The 19,105-nt window shown below is 41.6% G+C and overlaps 1 protein-coding gene across 4 annotated transcripts in view; it reads left to right on the top strand.

Moving 5' to 3' along the window:
- The window catches only part of TTC7A (tetratricopeptide repeat domain 7A), a 181,827-nt gene that overhangs the window by 77,764 nt on the left and 84,958 nt on the right, over positions 1–19,105 (top strand). For all 4 annotated transcript variants that reach the window (XM_075146847.1, XM_075146846.1, XM_075146845.1 and 1 more), the window contains 2 exons: positions 1,574–1,646; positions 8,227–8,387. In XM_075146847.1, the coding sequence (XP_075002948.1) occupies positions 1,574–1,646; positions 8,227–8,387 (234 nt within the window). The remainder of the gene's footprint in view (positions 1–1,573; positions 1,647–8,226; positions 8,388–19,105) is intronic.

Here is a 19,105-nt window from a genome sequence, read left to right as displayed (position 1 = left end):
GGAGAGTAAAAGTGAGAAAACTCGTGGGTGGAGGTAAAGACAGTTTAATAGGTAAAGCAAAAGCCGTGCACGCAACCAAAGCAAACCAAGGAATTTATTCACCACTTCCCCTCGGCAGGCAGGTGTTCAGCCATCTCCAGGAAAGCAGGGCTCCATCACGCATAACGGTTACTTGGGAAGACAAATGCCATCACTCCGAACGTCCCCCCCTTCTTTCTTCTTCCCCCAGCTTTGTATGCTGAGCATGACGTCATAGGGATATTCCATACCATTTGGTCAGTTGGGGTCAGCTGTCCCAGCTGTGTCCCCTCCCAGCTGCTTGTGCACCCCCAGCCCACTCGCGGGTGGGGTGGGGTGAGAGGCAGCAAAGGCCTTGACTCTGTGTCAGCACTGCTCAGCAGTAACAAAAACGTCCCTGTGTTACCAACTCTGCTTTCAGCACAAATCCAAAACATAGCCCCATACCAGCTACTGTGAAGAAAATTAACTCTATCCCAGCCAAAACCAGCACACATGTGAAATGACTTCCTAGTGCCGCAGAGCTAGGAGCGAGCTCTGTGGGTCAGCAAAGGGGATCATCCCCTCGTCTCTGGGCTGGGCTGCCAGTGTGGCATGAGCCAGTGCCCCACCGCTGCTCCTAGGTTAGGTCCCCAAAACACTATCTTCACGTTGCCTTGGTTAATGGCTTCTCCACAGGTTAGCAAGCTCAGACTGCAGTTTCATGCTTAGCATAGTCTGAGAGGGACAGTTCTGCCCTGGTTGTCCATCCCTGTTCCCTGCCTTGCACAAGCTTGTGTGAAGGGCCTCTACAACTGGTTCTGGAGACACTGCAGCCTTCGCTAGCCAAGGGATCACTGCAGTGCACACTGTTGCCTGCCATAGACTAGAGGGTAATATCTAAGAGGTCCAAGCTTGAGAAGTAAGGGCCTTGGTTTTGGTCCAGGCTCAGCTCCTGCCATCAAATCCTCATTCCTCCCTCAGTGTCTTTGCTTTCCAAATTAGGAGTCTACCGTCAACGATTAAACTAGAAGCTGCAGGGTGGAGGATGTTTTGTGTGTTTGAGCACCAGCTCACATCATGGGCTCCTGATCTTTAGTCCTCTACATGCTCATAGTCACAATAATAGCAGAAACAATTACTTTTTCAGTGCTAACCTAACCCTCTCCTGTTGTTTGAAAAATGGCAATATAGGAACAAGTTGGACAACTATCTCCCTCACTTGGATTACTTAAAATAATGCTTTAATGGGTTTGTTATGAGTTAGGAGCTACTTTCTCCATATCAGTTATCCAAGTTCCAAAACATTAAGTGGCATTTAATGAAGGAGCACGTAAGTTGTATAACATGCTGGCAGTTGTGTTTCTCATACTTGTTCCTGTTAGCCTGGCTTAGCCAGGCCAGCACTGATGTGCTTTTTGTCTAGTTTTGGTGTGCTCCCCTGTTGCTGGACTAGTTTTCTGTAGGAGAGGACTGGGTTTTGTTCTGTGTTTGTGTGTGACTCATGGCGAAGGAGTTCTGCAAAGTACAATCTAACAGTCACTTTTCTTTTTGTATTGTGTGGTTGTCCCTAAAGAGCACGTGACTTGGCTCCGGAAGATCACCAAATCATCCTCTACCTATCACTGCAGCTGGCTCTTGTCAGACAGGTATGTGCAATAATTGGCAAGCACTGAGTCATGAAAGGGTGGGAGAAGGACAGTCCAACTGAACAAGACCCAGACTTGCTAAGCAAGGTCCCTTCCTTCCTACATTGTAATTGATAACAATCAATCAGAATATGTTTGTGTAAGTTTTTTTTATTATTATTTTTTAAATAGTAATTCTATAGCACATGGAACGACCTTCCCGAGGACATGCATTCAGCTCTAACTCGTGAGCAGTGCTGTTCCCGCTTGGAGCAACTTTGTCCGGGTGGGACGAGTGAGGTGTGTTTATTCCTGGTCCCTGCATATCATACTGTGTCCTGCTGCGGGCCACTCCAAAGGCTCTCTCGTTACTGCCCGTTCTGTATCATGCCAGATCACACGCTCTCTGCGCTGGGGATTGGTTTATTCCATACTTGGGCACATTCGGTGTTAGGCTTTGACGGGTGCTGGAGCTCTGCAGCGAGTGGGATTAGTTTTGAATTTGAATGCTGCTGCAGGTGTTAACTCATAAAAATTAAGCTGATCAGAAGATACACAGCACTACCTCGCAGAAAAAACATTTGGGCTGTGCTTTATTTTTCTGTCTCTTCTTTTTATAATTGGGTTGTGTTTTATTTCTCTGTCCCTTCTGTTTAAAAGCCAAAGTCTTTATTGGAACAGCCCCTATTTTTTAAATGCTTCTCTAGCTAGATTTGAAATTTCATCATCATAGTTTCCTTCTTTGGCAGGCTTTCTGCTTGCTGCAGTTTTCTCTCCTTTGTATACGCTACAGAGTCAAAGAGTTGGATCCTCCTTACTTTCCTGAGCTAATTAGGGGAGCTGTGTGTTCATTAGGTTAAACTAATTGTTCCAAGAGAGCACACTCTTGATAATGTCACTTTTGTAACCCTTTCATAATGAGAGCAGTGTGTTGTGAGGACGACTGCAATAAGAAAGGATAATTAAATTTAACTTTCTCATCTGCCTACTGGCTGCTTTATGATGCAGTTTGCTCAGGGTCTTTCATTAAAAAATGTCCAGCTAGCCTTCTTTCTCTCACAGCTTTTGCCTCTTAGGGAGGTTGTCTGATCAGCTGCCTCTTCTGCTGCTTGCCATGAGTAAAAGCATTACAGTTTTTCAGCTGCTATCCTTAAAAATAAAATTGAGATTTCTGTGGTCACTGGTTCTTTGTTGTTTTCACTGTTATTGGTCCACTGCATTTTAACTTACTACCCTTTTTTTTAATCCAGTTGTAGCCTGTCTTTAAAGTGTTCTTTCGTATGTCTCATTTCATCATTTCCCTTCCCTCCTGTTCTTTCCATTCGGTCTCTTGTCCTCATGTTCACTTTCTCTTTTGTCTACCTCACCTGTGTATTCTCATCCTTGATGTTCTGCCAGTCGCCCCTGCTATCATAGATGTGTGATCTAAGTGTGTTAAGTAGTGTCAGCCTGACCCCTGCGATGCTGCTTCTGCTCTTCTCCATCTAGTGAGATATAAATCTTTAACACATGCTTGGAGAGAGAGGAGATACCTGAGACATCTTTATTTTTAGACTGCTGTAAAATATCCTACTCTTCTTTTGCCAGTTTACTTAATGATAAACTTTTGGTAATGCATTTTTAATATCCTTAATTATTTAAAGTATCTAATATATTCTCTTTCTGATTAACTGAAAGATAAATGATACCTTTTTTGATAGATTGCATTAACTATTGAACGTCACAGTTAGGGCTTTCATCAGGTGATGCTACAGTACCAACAAATCAGGCCATTCCTACACAGTAGGTTACAATATAATATCTGAATGTTATTCTCAACAAATAGGCCTTTTTGTTTCCATAGTCAAGGTCAATAAATGAGGTAACCTTACCCAACACTGAAAAATCTAGGTATCACCTTGCAAAGATACGAGAGCATTTTCATGGAACAAAGCAAGAGAGGCAGCTGACCGGTAGAGTGCCAAGCGAAGTTGGAGCAATTCATCTTCCTTGGAAGACTGTAAAATATTTCCAATAGCACTTGTCTCTGTCAGCAGTGGGCAAGGGAGAGGGGAAATGGAAAAGCATAAGCTTCCTTCTGACACGCGATGAGGACATGACAAGAAAAGGAATGGTTATAAAAGGTTTTCGCAGAGTTGGCAGTTGAAAACCACCAGCAACCAAACTGAAAGATGATGATAATGTGCTTCGTGCTTGTGTGTGTGGCTCTGTGTCTTAAAGACCACCGGAGTCACTGGGAGGACTCCAGTGACTCCTGGAGGGTTTGGGTCAGCCCCACAGCGTTTTAGGGTGGATTTGTCAGCAAAATACAGAGCAGAATACCCTCTTCAGTAAGGAGGGTCTCAACTCTGGTTTGCCCCCAAAGTTGGAGTGCCACAAGGCCAAGGTCAGTATTTGCTGTGGTGGTTATCTCCACCTGCAGCACCTGGCTGGCAGCCGGCCGAGCCGATCGACAAATGAGACTTGTAACTCCCAACTCCTGGCGACTGGTTCGACTGCTTCTCCTGTTTCTGTGGTAACAGCATTTGGATCAGCAAAAACAAGGTAGAATGAACATTTTAAAGCTCACTGATTTTAATGCCTTGCCTTGTTTTTTAGCAGGCCAGTTTCTATGGAAATGACTCTGGAGAGTCAGTGCTCTTGTTAATTTTAAGTGCTGGTTCCCTTCTCGTTTTGGGTGATGGTGTTGTTTTTGACCTTGAATGCCATGTAAATCAGTATCAGATACATAAAAACAACATATGGGGGTTTCGTACCATTTTAATACTTGATGTGATTTGACTTTTCTTTGCATGAAAATAGGAAGGGAAAGACAGCCAGGGGCCAGCAGCTGAGAATTAGAGGTTTCACATCAACTTCATCTGTGGGCTGCCAACAGACTTGAAGTTTCAAGTGGCAATATCCAAAAAACACCTACTGCCTTTCAGAGTGTCTGGATGTAAAAATAAGATAAACATCGGTTAAGACACCAGAGAAAATATTTCAGCTGTTTTCTCCACAGTTTTTATTCTGGTTTCAAGAAGGCAAGACTGCTGTCTTGTCTTTGCCTCAGAAGGGGAGCTCTGTTTTAGTAGGTATTGAGAGGCGCTTCTTTTAGCGACTGCTGGACGTGGGTAGTTATGGTCTGTGTTTCTTCCAGATTAGCCAGTGCCTCCGCTGCTGAACAGCAACATGCTGCTTTTCTGTCTAGGTCCTGGTCTAGATTTTTCTAGTGATCAAAACCAGCTTGTAGTAAGAATTAAGTAATAACTTAACTCACAGATATGTCTGCGCTTGCTTTCCTGAAGTTCTGGTGGACTGTAGCAAGTCTGTTTTGAATGGAAGCTTTTGCAAGGCAATAAAGCTTTCTCCTTTCTATAATCCTCGTGCTACAAAAAGAGATGGACAGGATAGTTTTAATGGTTAATTAACTGTAACTCACAGCTGATGTGAAATTACAAGGCCTGAAAACTCCTCTTATGAGATCCTGTTTTATTTACCATTCTGAATATGCAAGTGCATTCTACTGTTGGCAATTATTTTTAACAACTCATACTGTTTTCCTTTTTATACCTACAATTGTAACATCCCAGCATTGTTTTTAAGGAAGCATATAGCATTATTGAAATAAATCCTATTATATAAGAGGCTGCCTAAACAATCCATATTGTGGCATTATTTTGGTAGTGCTGCAAGATGCTGTTTCTGGCTTACTGCAGTATCTTTGCTTCCCAATCAGTGTGATCTGAATATACCTGTCTGCCATGCAAAATAAGTGTAGTATATTTATTAACAGAAAGATGAATCAGAGAAGAGTAGCATCTTCTAATTCCAGGTCCCACTCAGACTTGCAGTCCAGCTGAAATAAGATTACTTTAAAGCATAGCACTTGTAGGGAACTTAAACTGGCAGCTTACCTCTCATAGAGCCCTGAAGTTTCAGGGTGCCATCTGGGCTGTCAGCTTCCATCCTTCTCGTATTACATAGTTATTTAAATAAGTAAGCTGTGGCATCTGTCAATAGATTGATGATCTCTGCTTTTCAAAAGAAGTTTGTGTTGACTGCTGCCAAATATCTTGCTTTTATTGTTCTAGAAATTTAGTTTGTATTTTGTTGCACCTGGTCTCTTGCAGCTTGTTGTTTTGTATAATGCTTCCCATAAAGGAGTAGAGTTGCTTCATATTATTAAAGAGTATTTTTTCTTATCTGTGTTCTGTCCACTGTTTTTAATTATGCAGCAGTACTGTGTAGGCTATTAATGGTGTTACAGCACTAAGGAATCTTTTTGGGCTCAAGTTAAACAATCAAGTGTCAGGGTAGCATGATTAACTTCCAGAAACAGCCATTGTCTGTGACTCTGATGGTACTAGAGGGAAGTACTGAAATGAGATGTAACTACTGTAAGCACTATGCTACAGAATAGGGGAAAATTATTTTAGATTATGTCTGTTTCAACAGTATGTGACTGCCTGTTCAGCAGGCACAGGTTTGCAGGAGCAACCACAACTGACTTTTGTGCTGCTTTATTTCGTGTATGTTGCAACATAGCTGGCCTCTCTGTTAGGGGTATGAATTTGCAGTTGTGTGATCGTCGGACATTTGCACATATAAAGCAAAATGTCAGTGACTTAGTTTACACATTCACGTGCAAGTAAGGTCAAGTATCCTTGTAATTTCTAAGTCCCTCAGGAAAGACTAGTTTCAAGTAGTATTCTTTGATTCATACTAGCAAACTAGAATCACCTTCCCAACTCTTTGAATAGAATCACAGAACAGTTGAGTTTGGAGGAGACCTCTGGAGATCACCCAGTTCAATCCCTGCTCAAAGCAGGGTCAGCTGGAACAGGTTGCTCAAAGCCCCCTCCAGTTTGGTTTACAGATTTTCTTCTAATGAACTTATTTTTCCTCAAACTAGGGATTTCTTTATGACTACTTGTGCAGGTCTGAGACAGAGGAGTAGAAAAAATAAGAGGTGTTTTTAGTTGTGAGTGCAACTCACAACTTGTCTTGATAGCAGCTTTGTTTTAGCAAGTCAAATTTATATACCTCTGGTATACGTACTGAAGAACTTCATGGACGGGCAGATCTGGGCCCACCACAGTCTCATGCCTGTTGTCCTGGTTCCAAGTTGTCTTGTCATTGCTAGTGTTTTTATGTTGTAAGAAAATATGTCCTAATAAGCTGTTGAGGGAACACTGGTGACTTAAGCCAATGTGTCTACCTTTGTAGTAAGTAGGCTATAATAACACATGTGGTTAAAGTAGCTCCACTGACAAGCAGTAATTCATTAAAGCTGAGCACTCAGTCGTATATCCCAACCTGAATCTAAGCCAGGATGTTCAGCAGTTTTGAAGCTGTGGGCCAGGTGCCAGTTTGGGGTTACGTCTGTGGAGCAGTCGCACTGATCTCCACACTTGCGTGAAGTCACCAGTAATAGAATAGTTAAGTACTTTGGCTTGCATATGCACAGTAAGAGTGAAATGTCACTTGGACATTAGGATGAAGTTGTCTCATGAACAGAATATGTACCACGCCCCCAGAAGTATATCTGGGATCTAGATAATCAGCAACCTCTTGTAACTGCAGGCGGTGTAATTGTTGCTTTCCTTAGTTATGTGCTACCTGTTTTTCTGAGTGATCTGTGGAGATGGTGGGAATTTGACACTGGTGGTATGCCAAGGCAGGAGAACGTCTGCAGAGCTTTGCTAGGTGAGGAGTTCTCGTAGTAGGAAAGAAGGAGCTAGGTTCTCCATCCCTTAAGAGAAGGAGAGGGAAGGTATATATGAGGAAAAGAAATTTATACATTTTTCTGTTTTGTTTTCTGCAGCCTTCCAGGGCCAAACACAGATCTGGAATAATTTAAGTAACAGTAATTTCAGACACTAGAGAATCTTCAAGAAAATCCTCCATATAAAACTTATTGGTAGCCAAAGGAAAAAAAATCTAAGAAGTTCTCTTTTGAACAGATAAGAGTATTGGATCACAAAGAGCGTGTGATATACTTGCATTCATTATATATGTTTTCTGCCAAGTGAGACTTGACTCTAATGATATGCTGCTGCTGTGAGTGTCAGGACTGCTCTTTACATCACTGCTTGCAAAGATACTTCTTTTTCTGACAGCATTTTGAATCTTGACTCTTTAACGCTTGAACATTCAAACTTAATTTTTATGTTCTTGATCCAAATCATGAAAGGCCTTGTACAGCCATCACGAGACAAAATGCAGCTGAGATGTGTAATGCTCTCCCCCAGGTGAAGTGCCAGCCACCCATCCTAGAAAATGGAGTTGAGTATTGGGCCTCTGTAGTGGATCTGTTTACAGCATAGAAGCACCATGCCAAAGTAAGGAGGAGTTGATTGGATCAGGTCTGCTGCTCCTGTTTATAAGCAGTGATTTAGTAATGCTGCAGACTCTTTTCTCTAGAATGGGTGGTTTTTTTCAAGCAGTGCAGTCTGTTAATTTTGTCAAACTGTTCAGATAATAGAAGTCTTTCTCACAGGTGCCTAAGTAGAATTTCTTCAGAATTTCTAATGACTGTATTTGTTCTTACCTTTGGGATATAATGTAGGACTGAAGGAGAAATGTGTTCTCTTTTTATTTCTACCCCATCTCCTCCCAGATTTCTGATGCTATAGAACATCTTCAAGAAGCACTGCAACTGTGCAAAGATGACATGAATTCACTTCATCTACTGGCCCTCCTCTTTTCAGCTCAGAAGCACTATCAGCATGCACTGGATGTTATCAACATGGCTGTTGTTGAATACCCGGAAAGCTTTAGGTAAGAGTTATTGCATGCTGCAATACATCCAGTCAGGAATGATCTGCTCATTAGCTCTGTTCTCAGTTATACACAAGGAGCCTGTTGAATGAGGTGTGCTACTGGCGTGTCCCTGTCTTCCTGGGTGTATGGTGAAGATAGAACATGTGAGGCTCAGGGTATTCTTTTGATTTTCTGTCTTCATGGTCTTTCTGTTTTTAAAACTAATACTTATGCTTGTTTGCTTTTCCAGTATTTGTCTTTCTGTATTGTGCTGATGGTATCTTCTCCTATATATCTCACTGTACTTTTTCGTATGTCACTTTACACATGGAGAAATGAGTGTGAGACAATTATGATGTCTGTCTGTATCACAAATAATTTTGTATTAGGTAAACTTTCTGGTTAAAGACAAGCAAATTCTTCATGTATTGATGCTCATGTATGACATAATTTGCTGCAATAGCACAGGGGAAAAAGATCAGTTGAAAATCACAAGCTGTAATAATGTATAGCAGAAAGGATAGTTTGGCTGCCTAAAAGCAGGTTTGAACCAGCACAGACTTCTTGGAGCCAGAGGTTTCCACTGTCCTATGTTTAACTCAGTCCTTCATCCATCCGAGGGAGACAAATTGAATTCCTTGCGATTTACTGTCATGATCTTTCAAAACAATGAATTTGTCTGTTCTGTGCAAAAATTAAAGCTACTGTAATATTTTCTGGTGATTGTATACTAGCTGAGTTTCTCAGAAAACTGCAGAAATTCCTGTTGCATGGCTGGAAGACCAACTTCTATTCAGAATTGCCTGTATTTAACTGATGTTTTAAACTCGTGCAGCATTGTCTTTAGACAGCCTGCTTTCTCAGTGGAGAGAGGGAGTGGCCTCCGCAGGTGTAGCCCAGCAGCTGAATGGGACGTTGTCTAAACCAGAGCAAAGGAAGGTCACAAGTGAGATTAGGACTATCTAAATGTGAGCTTGAATGCTTTAGGATCTTTTAGAACTATGGTGCTATATTGGCATATAATGCTTTTCATTGTAAGCTGCATGTTGCCATTTAAAATAGCTCTGCTGCCTGTGCTTACTTAGTGTATGTGAGGAGCTAAGACTTTGTCAGTGCACATCTTTGAGAACAAAGTGAAAATTAGTAATGGAAAAGCTCTTAAAATGATGCCAACATCTCTTTAAAGCGTGAACATGGGTATGATTGAAACAGGAAATAGTCCAGTGGCTGCTAAATTGTGTTTTGTGGTTTGAAAGTAGTAAGCATAGTAGAAAAACTCATGTTGTACCGTCAAAGGTCACATCATACAGTCAAAGGTCAGATGTTCATTGAGGACTACAAACACTCAAATATAGATGAGACAGAGGTGGAAGAGGAATAGGTTGTACAGTCAAAGGTCACATCATACAGTCAAAGGTCAGATGTTCACTGAGGACTATAAACACTCAAATATAGATGAGACAGAGGTGGAAGAGGAAGAAGCAGCTGGTTGTTTATGTGAGGAACAGAGTATTTGCCATGTCAGATCAACCAACTGGTCCATCAAGTCCTGGATCTTTCCTCCAGCACTTAACTGATAATTTATGTTTCAGAGGAGGACAAAGCAAAGAAAACATGGCGTGCAAAGTAGCTTGGAGGGCTCCTGGGTGGGTTCCTTTATGATGTCTGGTAATCGGATTTCCCCAAAGCAGGAAAGAATATTATCTCCTATGCTTCTATCAGTGCCAATCTTCATGTGCGGAAAGACCTTGCAAGGAGTAGCAGAATAGGTTGTTTCTGGTAGAAACAATTAATATTGGTAGTGAATGCCACAAGTTCATGTTTATTTCTAGACACAGACTTGCTAGAGTGTGTGCTCTTAGAAGCAGCCCTCTTTGCTCCCTGCATGCACTGTGGTACGTAACACAGTTGGCAGTGGGACTCATTCACAGGTACACAGGGATGCAGGAGTAGGGGCTGGCTTCTTGCCTCTGCTGCTATGACTAGCCTGTCTCAGTATGGGTCCTTCTCTAAACCAGCCAGCAAATAACTGATGAGTGAGGGAATGGAGAAAGAGTATCAGAGTTGCAAGATAGAAAAAAAAATTTTTAAAATTTTAAAAAAGCATTTCTGAAGAAGAAGAACAACAGGAATCCAATGAGGGGAAAGCAAGAAGAGTAACAGAATACATCTGTAGTTTGTACCAAATCTGAAACTGTTGCAGACTTTCTAGAGGTCTAAAGTACAGTTTATGCTAGGAGGGCTTTACCGCTTTGTAAAATCTCTTTGAAGGGAGATATTGTGTATCTCCAGTTGTTATTGCCTTATAGAAAAATTGTAGTAAATTTTACTACTGCATGGAATGACTACAGGGTACTTCATATAAATAGTACAGACAAGTTCAACTGCATGATTTTAAAGCTGCATTTAAAAGTCGTTGATTATTTTTCCCACTTCGCATTGATATGAACCAGGCAACTGTGTAATGTGGTGCCTGGGGGCTCCCTTCCTAATGACAACTCTGTTTGGAAGCATAGTTAGTGTCGTGGTTTAACCCCAGCCAGCAAAAAATAAACTCCACGCAGCCGCTCGATCACCCCCCGGTGGGATGGGGGAGAGAATCGGGAGGGCACAAGTAGGAAAAGCTCCCGGGTTGAGATAAAAACAGTTTAATAATTGAAATAAAACTAAGTAGAACAGTAATAATAACAATGAGAATAACAACAATAACAGAATACACAAAACACGCAATGCACAACACAACCGCTCACCGACTGCCGACCGCGTGTCACGAACGGGGGGGCGAGGCCCCCCCCCCCCCCCACCTGATTTTTATACTGAGCATGACGTCACATGGTATAGAATACCCCATTGGCCAGCTGGGTCCACCACCCCGGCTGTGCTCCCCCCTCCCGGTGCAAGCACCACCCAGCAACAGTCAAAGCATCAATGGGCCATCAACGCTCCTTTCACACCGAACCCAAAACACAGCACACCCCCCAAGCTACTGGGAAGAAAGTTAACCCTGTCCCAGCTGGAACCAGGACAGTTAGATGCCAAGTATCAAGAAAAGAAGATGAAAGCTGCATTAAGGGACCTTAGGGCTCTGTAGATGGCAAAAAACGTAAGCGTTACCTGGATGTATATCCTAAACAAAAGAAAGAATAATACATAAAAATTAAGGTCTTAGCTGGCCCATCTCATACTGTTTTGTTGGTCTCTGTATGTAATTAAGATGAGTTTGTTCCTGCTTTTTTATTTTCATATTAAATTCTTTCATTATGTATTTTAAACAAGGAATCATTCAGGATGTCATGTAGTTGGTTAGTGGTTGAAGCAATTGGAAAAAATATACTGCATTGCTCAGCTAACATACAACATCCTTTGGCGTGAGCCCCATAATACTGACCCAAATGTGTCTAGAAGTGCCCCTTGTTGGAGTGTTTAAACTTAAATATTTTAAGTTTAAATTTCACATTTCAGTGGTTGGTATGGTGCATAGGGAGGAGGGATGTGAAAGCTAGACACTGAATACAGTGAGAGATGAACTAGAATGTTTTGGATCGAGCTGTTGGAGAAGAACAGCTGGATATCCAAAAGCACAAATTGTTCAGAAAAATGAACTTAGGAAAATCACTTCTGCTTGAAAGGTGGCATATAGTAACAAATGCATTACGTTACAGTCAGTGAATGACTCAATTTGAGCACTTGGATGTACTGTCAAGCAATGACAGAGGAAGACTGGATAGAGGAAGAATGAGAGCTAGCTATGTTGGACATATTGCAAGATGGAGTGAACCAGAAGAAACACACTGCCTTGCCATGGCTATAGAAGATAGAAATAATAGCAGCCTTTACACGGGAGGTATCACCTGAAAAATCGCTGACTCCTATAGAGGCAGACTGCCCAGGATAAGACTTAAGTGTTTTTACATCCTGTCAATGTTGGTACGCTTTTAAAAGAAGTTAATCTAATCAATGCAGTACCAACAGTTGGTTTTGGTATATATTTCAAAGCACTATCTCCAGCATATTTGGGAGAGAAGACTCCTGATAGCATCAGGTATCTCCCCTCCAGGTCAATGATGCTGATCATAAGCCTTTCTTAAGATGAATTCTTTCAATTTTTTCCCAACTCAAAGGCCAGCCTTTTGGACAGTGTTCTACCTGGGACCGGCTGTGATTACCTCTCCTGGCTTGTCTTAGGGATAGATCTTTTACCTGCAAGAAATAATATTAGTGAGCACCCCTCTTGCCCTCCAGGTGATCTTCTTAAAATAACGCGTTGTTTATTTAGAAAGAAAGTATTTCCCTTTTTAAAGCTTGTATTCACACCTCACAAAATGTTCCGTGCAGAAGTCCCGTAGGTCTGGCAGCCTGCAGAACCCACCACAGAGCATGGTTGACACAGTCCTTTATCTTCAGCTGGTAATATTTCCTCCTTCCTGTTTTGCTCATGTAAAATTGATTTTGTCCTCCTGACTCGCCCACTCTTCCAGAGACTGTTTTGCTCTCTGGTCATCTTTTAGCTCTAATTGGTTAGCTCCTAGCACTGGAAAAAAATTAAGGTCTGTACCTAGCCTGAGGTTGGAAATAGGATATCAATTTTATGGATACGCTATTGCCTTATAATTGCTCCCAGACTGCTTATCAAAACCTATTCTGTTGTTTGCCAGCTTGTTTTTTGTCTCCTGGACGGCCCCCCATTAAGTCAGAACAATACATTCTTCTGGCATAACGTACAACAACTTCTAATCGCTGCCCAATGTGATGGTGAATGTTTTGTCAAATGATCACATCTTTGTATCTGTAGCAGTTCTGCACCTGGCACAGGAGTTGTAACTCTTTTAAATTAATAGCTGCTAATATTCCTTCTCTTCCTGAACTATAAGTCACTATTCTGTTGCTTTCAGAGTCTCAAAACTAGTTTTAAAGAGAAATAAGAGAAAACTTTTGGGTAATGCTGCTATTCTACACATGAAAACTCAAAAAGAAGCAGGTGGGTTGGTGTTTCAGAGCAATGTAGCTGCCAAATGCAGATGCTTTTGTTCTACCCAGATATTTGCTATCACAAAAGTAGTAGTGTAAATGTAGTGCAAAAAAAGCTCAGAAGGCCAAGAAATATTAAATGTGTGTCTTGAAGACCGTCAATAAAAAAGGAAGTAAATTTCGCATGGGGAATTGTGTGTGTCGTCTTGGTGGTGTTTTAGCAGAAAGTTTTTTTTTTTTTGTACAGCCGAAGTAGCAGAATACGAAGTCCTCTTCCAGATTAGAAGTGGTTTACTGACAGCAAATGTCCTTGACTTCATCACTAATTTCATTAAGGATCTGTGAAGTAATTGTCTGGCAAGATTTATTTGTCATAGTCTGGTGCAGACTTACTGCAGGGAGAGCTATTCTGTGGTATATAAGCAATGTCATTTACCAGGTGCTTTCACTCGCTACAAAAAACCCCGATGTAAAATCAGGATCTAAAAATGCATGATTAAACTGGCATTTCCACTTTGAATTCTTTTTCCATTACTTGTCAGGCTATTTCTTGTATGTTGAAAATAAACAACTCACGCCTTCTTTGAAGCAGTATCTTTATGGGCACTAGTGCAGTACTACAATATTGTTGACAGCCATAAAGTAGAACTGTCTTTTTGCCTGTAATCTTCATAGGGAATAAGGAATCAGTTGTCTCTCAGTCGATGGTTTGCAAACCTTTGTGTTATGCTTAGTCTGTACTACAATTTTTGTGTCAAGATAGTTGTACCTTCCACCCCTCCCACCTCACCACCAGGTAATACAATTGTGTATGCTCTAGAATGGTTTTACCACTTTTCTCATGAAAGTGGTGGTGACCTCACTTAGCTTTAGAAGTGTGGCTTTAGAGAATCAGATCAGCCTGTTTATATGATTCAAGTTCATCATTAGGCAAGAGGCAAGGAAACCTGGTACATCTTGTGAGCGGACATGGTGATAAAACAGCTTGTTAAAATTATCAGAATATTGTTTTGTTTACTGAATTCCTCAAGGGTGCAAGGTCTGAGGATCTAAAGCAGCAATAAATTATTTTCATAGAATCATAGAATAGTTTGGATTGGAAGGGACCTTTAAAGGTCATCTAGTCCAACCCCCCTGCCGTGGGCAGGGACATCTTGAACTAGATCAGGTTGCTCAGAGCCCCCTCCAACCTGACCTGGAATGTTTCCAGGGATGGGGCATCTACCACCTCTCTGGGCAACCTGTTCCAGTGTTTCACCACCCTCATCGTAAAAAATTTCTTCCTTTTATCTAGTTTAAAACAACCCTCTTTTAGTTTAAAACCATTCCCCCTTGTCCTGTCGCAACAGGCCCTGCTAAAAAGCCCATCCCCATCTTTCTTATAAGCCCCCTTTAAGTACTGACAGGCTGCGATAAGGTCTCCCTGAAGCCTTCTCTTCTCCAGGCTGAATAACCCCAACTCTCTCAGCCTTTCTTCATAGGAGAGGCGTTCCACCCCCCTGATCATTTTTGTGGCCCTCCTCTGGACCTGCTCCAACAAGTCCATGTCTTTCTTGTGCTGAGGGCTCCAGAGCTGGACACAGTTCTCCAGGTGGGGTCTCACCAGAGCAGAGCAGAGGGGCAGAATCACCTTCCTCAACCTGCTGGCCACGCTTCTTTTCATGCAGCCCAGGATACAGTTGGCCTTCTGGGGCTGCGAGCGCACATTGTCGGCTCATGTCCAGCTTTTCATCCACCAGCACCCCGAAGTCCTTCTCGGCAGGGCTACTCTCAATCCTTTCATCCCCCATCCCGTATTGATAGCGGTGGTTGACCTGACCCACGTGCAGGGCCTTGCACTCGGCCTTGTTGAACCTCATGAGGTTCACACGGGCCCACTCCTCGAACTTGTCCAGGGCCCTCTGGATGGCATCCTGTCCCTCAGGCCTGTCACCCGCACCACTCAGCTTGCTGTCATCTGCGAACTTGCTGAGGGTGCACTTGATCCCACTGTCTGTGTCATTGATGAAGATACTAAACACTACTGGTCCCGATACAGACCCCTGTGGGACACCACTTGTCACCGATCTCCATCTGGACATTGAGTCGCTGACCACTACCCTCTGGATGCGGCCATCCAACCAAATGGACAGTCCACCGATCAAATCCATACCTCTCCAATTTAGAGAGAAGGATGTTGTGGGGGACCATGTGAAAGGCCGTACAGAGATCCAGATAGTCGACATCTGTAGCCCTTCCCATGTTCACTGAGGCAGTCACTCCATCCATTTTGGCTGTAGCGTTTGATCATGCTAGACAACTTTTATAAGTAGGATATTCAAAACTCTTAAGGGTGGAGTTTTTCTAAGTTGACTTCTTGCAATGGTGTGTTCACCCCCTGGCTGGGGAGAGTGACCCACAAATGTTTTTATCTTTGTATTGATGCCCCAGACAGTATTACAAAATGATAAAAAATGGAAGTATGTACTTGGGTGATACAACAGTACTGTGCTACAAGAATACAAAACATGTATTAGGCTTCTGTGATTCACTTAAACAAAAGAGATGTATTATGTGGAGTTAGAAGGGCTGAGCTGGGTTTTTTGTATAGTAACCATGAATGTTTGCTTTTGTTGGCATGTTATGATCGCTTGTTGTTTTTGTCAAATTAACCTAAAAAAACCTTGGTGATGTATTGCAATAATCAGGACTATACTCTGTGGAACTGGTAATGATTTATTTGTATGCCAAATATATGAAAGGAAAGCTTTAAGCTAGTCTCCTGACTCTTATTAATGATAACACAGGTACTTAAAGCTAAAAGAATTTTAGGAATAGAAATCTAAGGGGTTTTTTTCTGGTTTGGATTTATTTCCACATTTTTAGCTTTTCTTTTTTTCTTTTCTTTTTTTGCCCTGGATGATGAGGAGAAAGAATGAATTCTTGAGTTACGGTATCCAAGATCAGATTCCTGTTTTGGCAAGTTCAAACAGATGAATGCACCCCTTTCTAAGGATCACAGCCCGATCTTAGACAAAAATTCAGCAGATGAGCATGATGGCCTTCTATTCACCATCTTAACGCAGCGGGAAGAAGTATCCCCCTAGCTGGTTCATGTCTGTGCCAGGAATGGATTTGTATTACTGTACATATCAATTAAAATATATATATATATATATAATATCTTAAAATTATATGGATGGATTCAGTGGTACCTGGGAAGAGTTCCATTCCCTTATAGCACAGGGTTCAGAATATGAATAAAAGGAGTTAAACAGAGCTTAGAGAGGAAACCTACTGCAGACTTATTTTTTTCATATGGCATGAAAAGAAGGAACAGCCATGCGGTTTTCCAACCTTAGCGACAATGGTTTGAGCCTTTCTCTGGATGAAAAATCAGTTTTATTTCATATTAACTTCTTTTTTTCTACCACTTGAGTAAATGGCTACTGCCTCCATTAATTTAAGACCTTTATAGTGAGCAGCATTGCTTCTAGATGCTGGTTTTGGCATTGGAGAGGTAACACAAGTTCTGCAAATGCATAGGCTTCACTTCAGAAATTTAGGAATAAATTCCAAAATGCAGGAATAGCATGGCTGATTTGAGATGACATAGTTATCACCCACATGTTCTGTACTTCAGAGCAATTTATTTGTGTAAAAGTGGACATTTCCATAAAGGAATGTCAGTAACTCTGTGTTTGAGACTTCAAGCTCAGATTTTGCGGGTTTTCCTGTAGATTCCTGCTCTGTGTGTGTTGGGGCTGCTAGCTTCTTTTACCATGACATTTAAGGCTTAGTGACTACTCATAAGCCGGAGGAAAATGAAACCTGCAAACCAATTTGTGGTAGTAGTAACTGGCTGAGTTACTTACTGATCTTTAAAATTTGTGTTTCTTTGATGGGTCAGACCTTAATAGAATAAACTCTGACCATTCAGCACAGCTGCTTTTTGAAAAGCAAAATGTCGATTTTATATTCTTCTACTTGCATTTATCTTATGCAATTGCCAGTACTTTCTCACCTGGATGGAGAAATGGAGGCTTTTTGGTTCCTGCTGGCTCACTTCAGTGCATTGTGTCTATCTGCCATATTAGTGAGTTAGTCCACCCAACACACACTTTTCTCCCTCCTAAGTGGCATTTTATTTTGAACAGCTGCAGGGTGTTCTGCTTTATATTCAGAGGAGGTGTTTAGGAGCCCTGACTGTCTACCTTGTATGCCAGAATGTATTGAAAAAATAGCATGTGTGTAATACCTGGGCAGCAGAGTCAAGGTGCCAGTAGGAACTCTGTGGGCTGGAGTTTAGCCATAGTACATGTGTGGGGGGTTATCCAAGGTGAGGAGGGACTTGGTGATCGGGATCGCTGTGCTTCTCCCAGGCAGTTGTGTGAACTCCAAAGGTAGACCTGGGTCACGGAGATCAGAAGGAGGACATGAGGCATGGTTGCTGACTGGAAATCAAAAAGAGATCCAAGGGGGAAAGGTGGTGCCAGTACGGGAAGCCCAGCTCTAAACTTTCCTGTCCTGCTTCGGGGCTACACACACATACAGGGGGGCTGCAGAGGGTGCCACCATTTATTAGCAGCTTCAGACATCAGTTTCTACTGGAAAACATGGTCAGAAGCTTCTTTAACTGGACTCCTTCAAGGCTCTCTTATTATATGGATAAAGGAGGAAACAAAATGCCCTGCTTGGCTATTTTTCTTCTTTGCACATCTAGTGAAGGTGAAGGCTGTGGAAAGTCTGCTGTCAAACATACAGATCTAATAATCTGAAATTGTTTCCTAAGGCTCTCAGAAGCTGATCACCAGAGGAGTAGAGGAAGACATCTTGGGGTTTTTTTTCTTACGAGGCATTCCTGGATTTTCTGAAACCTTTAAAAAGCCTCAAATGAAAGGATGATCCAGAGTCTCATTTTTGGATTGGGAATTTATGTTTCAGAATGAAGAACATCAGCTTTATTAGCATTCACTGAGAATTACTGTTGATAATCATTTCTGGAAAACACAGGTCCTGAAATACAAAGAGGCATGGATGTTATGCTTAGCAAATTTTCAGTGCAGTAAATGACTTTCTAAGAAGTTTGCAGTGCAGTCAAGCCATGTTGTCACTCAGATGAGTATCGTGCTCTGATCACTCAATAAAAAGGTTGGTTTTTTCATCTCCAGTTGGAAATTTCAGACTCGAGTGACTTCTGTTCTAAGGTCCTAGAAGTATTTAATGAGAAGAGCACAAAATGTTTTGATTTTTATTATTTTCTTCTTCAAAAAGAAGAGGGAGGGGAAAGTATTCAGATTTTCTGAAGAACTTATCAGGGAACAGAAACTGAGTATGGTAATTTTTCAACTATGAATGTGGTTTTTACCTTCTGAAAACAGGGAAAGCCCTTGCCTTACTCAGAAACACTGGTAATAATTGTGTCTTAGATGGTAAGTCTGCTTCTGTTGCCATTGTCATTATTGTCTGCAGAACCAAGTATGTAAGCAGGCACAGTTGTACTATTTGATATTAGTCAGTATTCGTGTTACTTAATATTTTAGTCAGTTAGTAAAGGAAAGAGAATGATGAATGGAGATCTTATAATTGAGAGAGAGAGAGACTGTAACGTAGAAATTCTGTGTTACCAATATGTCTTTAAAAACGTCCAGATGTATTCCTTAATATGCTAATGTTTTTACAACACAAAACAAATAATATGAATAATTTTACTCTTTGCTTTATTCATTTTTACCTTGGCTTGAAGCTTTCTGTTATGTATATAATTCAGCAGTAAGTTTGTTATAAGA

Source organism: Calonectris borealis, chromosome 3 (assembly GCF_964195595.1).
Source record: "Calonectris borealis chromosome 3, bCalBor7.hap1.2, whole genome shotgun sequence".
Classification (NCBI taxonomy): Eukaryota; Metazoa; Chordata; class Aves; order Procellariiformes; family Procellariidae; genus Calonectris; species Calonectris borealis.
Note: the sequence above shows the minus strand (reverse complement) of the source record. Positions and strands in the feature narration are given on the sequence as shown.